This window comes from Prosopis cineraria, unplaced genomic scaffold, assembly GCF_029017545.1.
Source record: "Prosopis cineraria cultivar Desert tree isolate PC_DT_omini unplaced genomic scaffold, ASM2901754v1 PC8, whole genome shotgun sequence".
Taxonomy (NCBI): domain Eukaryota; kingdom Viridiplantae; phylum Streptophyta; class Magnoliopsida; order Fabales; family Fabaceae; genus Prosopis; species Prosopis cineraria.
The window spans coordinates 1460804-1464218 of record NW_026555339.1 but is presented as its reverse complement, the minus strand read 5'-3'; the positions used below and the strand labels follow the sequence as shown (position 1 = coordinate 1464218).

General features: G+C 38.8%; 1 protein-coding gene across 2 annotated transcripts; it reads right to left on the bottom strand.

Moving 5' to 3' along the window:
• LOC129318489 (putative cyclin-A3-1) lies at positions 1 to 2677 on the bottom strand. 2 transcript variants are annotated; one of them, XM_054963287.1, is made up of 9 exons: positions 2106 to 2677; positions 1660 to 1892; positions 1495 to 1570; positions 1311 to 1387; positions 1176 to 1209; positions 940 to 1089; positions 703 to 837; positions 527 to 607; positions 1 to 332 (listed from the first exon to the last, which is right to left on the bottom strand). In XM_054963287.1, exons 1-8 carry the CDS (start codon positions 2451 to 2453, stop codon positions 545 to 547), a joined length of 1116 nt encoding a protein of 371 aa, XP_054819262.1. In that variant the 5' UTR covers positions 2454 to 2677; the 3' UTR covers positions 1 to 332; positions 527 to 544. The 2 variants fall into 2 exon arrangements, with proteins under 2 accessions (XP_054819262.1, XP_054819261.1); XM_054963286.1 differs by having other exon boundaries at positions 1 to 435; positions 2106 to 2676.
• Positions 2678 to 3415: the final 738 nt, after the last annotated feature.

Below are 3415 nucleotides of genomic sequence, written 5' to 3'. Positions count from 1 at the left end.
TGACCAGTCTAAAAGGCAAAAGAATTTAATTTCTGAGATAACCATATGAAAGATGAAGGGAAGTAATAGTAGCAATGAAGACCCTACTTATAAAAACTATTCATCGTCTAAACTGTCCCGGCTCTTTAAGTATAAAAATAAATGCGAGGGAATCCATCCATCAAAGTTCATATCAAAACTCCAAAGGTGAAGGACGTCAAATTGCGGCACTTGGATTGACAGCGTTCCATCTTACATGTTAGAAAGTCATCAAAGCAGATAGCAACCAGCATTCTTTATATGGGAGACCAATTCTCGACCACTGTACAGGTATATAACAATGAAGCCCCCTCCTGCATTGCACAAACAGAGATCCATTCATATCCTCCCTTGGAAAGATATCAACATCTATTTATTTGATGGCGTTATAGGTCAGTTAAGTTAGCCAACTCGCAACTGCACAATAACACACCGACATCATGTTAGTCAAAAATCGTGGCCTAACGCAGCTTGGTTGACGTTGAAGCAAATCCTAACAGTTCTGTACCTTGATTGACATGTGCCATTAAGCTTCAAAATAAGAAACCGGTATCTCCGGAGAAGAAGGCAGCATTGCCACGTATTTGAACTGTTCGTATAAATGATGTTAGATCATTCAATTAACCATTTTATGGCTGAAAGCAAATAAATCCAATGAAGAAAAAAAGACGAGCAAGGAATTACCTTGTGCTGTTTGTATTTCTCCCGTATAGCTTGCAAAGATCCTCCCCTTCTTGCCAAGTACAAGTCGTGTAAGATAATCACACAATCCTTCAATTCAGCTGATTTATATCCCGAGCATTCTTGCAGGGCTGAATTCTGCCACATGTGATTCACTTGATGAATGCCTCATACAAGCTTTAGGTTCCTTTCGTTATTGAAAGCTAACTTACATTATTAGCCTGAGGAACAAATACTTACCCAGGGATGCACCTTTGGCCGGATAATAAATTTGGCAAGAAATGTGACCGAGGCAGCCACCAGAGAAGGCAAAAATTTAATACAATTATAGTCCAACAAACTTAGCTCGGCAAGATAGCAGCAAAGAAACTCAAACAGCAGATTTGGAGTCTGAAAGTGAGAGTGCCAACAATCAGTCAACTTCACAAAGCTTTTCAAATGCTAAAAAAGATGAGAGGGATAGTAGCTTCACTCACTTTCTGATTTTCAGAAGTAATGCCAGTAAACCTCCTGTAACAAGAAGCATAGTCACGCAATCAGCTCAATTTCATCCAATCCGAACTAAGAATTTACTTGAACAATACAATTAAGAAATTTTAGAGCAATCTTGCCTTAGAAACGTCTTTACAGTGGGACTTCCCATTTCAAAATTTAGGGATTTGAGTATAGCAGCCTCCATTTCTACAACCTAGCAAAAAAGGGAAGAGGTGAGGGGTCAATCGACAGAAATAAGAAAAGCGAGCCACCAAATCACTGAGGGCAATTAATGCTGACGGAAAAGCAAATTTAGATTACCTCTGCCTTCCTGTATGTATTGTCGGTGATGTAGCAAAACTCTTCCACATGCGGAGGGCTAATTTCTTCATACTTCCTACATATCAAAATGAAATGGAATTATAATGCTCATCCGTACTAAGAGAACAGCACTCTCAGAACAATAAGCAGATTCTGTAGCCTTACGATGCAATGAACATAGATGAAACGCCCAGCAACTGAAGCCTCTGCCTAGGAACTTCGTTGGCAGAGAGGAAACGATCAATGTAGGAAACAGATAGGTAAAGAGTATCAGAGAGAAGCTTGTACTCCTCTGCAACTTCAACTAACCAATCAACCAGTATCCCCCTCATGTTGGCGGTAACATCTTTCTGAACTTTCTCGAGGTAATCAGACATCGGCCTTCTCTTTGGCTCATTCTGAGAAACGAGCAATCGGAAGAGTTAGTTAAAATCGAACACAATCATATGATCAAATCAGAAGTGAATGAGTCATAACCAGTCATGCTAATCGATAACTGCGATGAACAGTTCTCATTGATCACCCATTAGAAATGACTCAATCCCAGAATTGCAAGCAATTAACTTGCTTCCGATTACGAAAACCAGGTCAACAGGGAGACCCAGAATTACCTCCATTTTGCGTAGATACTGATAAATATCCGAAACATAAGGCTCGCTATCTTGCAAATCATCCAAATTCGCGTCGGTGCCTGATTTTGCATGAGTCTGGACCGCCCTCGGGTCATCCGACTTGGGATTCCCCAGAGAGACGCTGCTCTTGGTCGTCGCGGCTTTCTTGACCCTCGTAATCCTTCGATATTTCCGTTTCTGCGGCTCCAACCCCGGATTCGAATTGACGGGATCAAAAAGGTTGGATAAATTGGGAAGTTCCCCCAAGACCACACGCTTCCTTTTAGGTGATCTGTTCTGGGCTAAGCTGGCGGCCTCTGCTCTTCTCTTCGCGGCGCGAGTCTCCATCTCCTTGAGCCTCTACGGGTAGGTCTCGGGGTGAATGGAGAGGAGAGGGATGAACACGAGGGGGAGAAGGCAGATTGGGGATGAGGGTAGGAAAGAGCGAAATGAGTTTTATAGAAAAAGATTTAGGGAGAAAGAAGAGCGCCATGACTGGTTTGTATTTTAGTTTTTGAAAGGAGAGGAAAACGAAAATGGTTTGGAATGCCGCTATAGCGAGAGGGTCGAAAATTTGAGGATTCGGGTTTTGGCGAAATTGGTTAGATTTAAAATTCAAGAAGTAGCGTGCTCTTGTTTAGTTTGTTGTTTTTCGTGTGGCGGGCTCCATTTGCGCGCGCCATTAGTATCGTCCTCCAAATTCCAGCCAGGACCCGCTTCATTGCTGGCTAGGGGAACAGTGACATGGTGCTCTCATTTTTTGATGAGTCCTGGCTCATTGAAATTTCATTTGAACGATTTTATTTAAAACTTATAAATTGTAATTACTTTTTAAAGTGTCGATTAAAAAATTATCTTTATTTTTATTCTGTATTTATCAAAATAAAATTTATAAAAAATTTAATAAATCTGCTTATCAACAATGTGAATCAAATAAATTTCATCTAGACATTATAAGTTTAATATTAAAAATTTGTATAACTTTCATAAATTAATTATCCGAATTTAATATTAAATTTTTTCATCTTTTTTATAAATTTCATTTTGATCGGTGCAATATCAAAAATAAGGATAATTTTTTAAGAAGAAAAATACACAAAACAAGCTTTTGAAAAATCTACTATCTAAATGGATTTTTAGGGTTGTTGGATATGGCGTCAAAACACCCTTCTAGATGATATTTGTCGTGCAGGGACATTGGTTGGCCATTCATTCATAGTTAAGAATCTATGATTTTTGTGAAATTTACTTTTTTTAAAATTAAAAAAAAATTATTTTTAAAAATAAATATTAAAAAAACTTCACAAAAA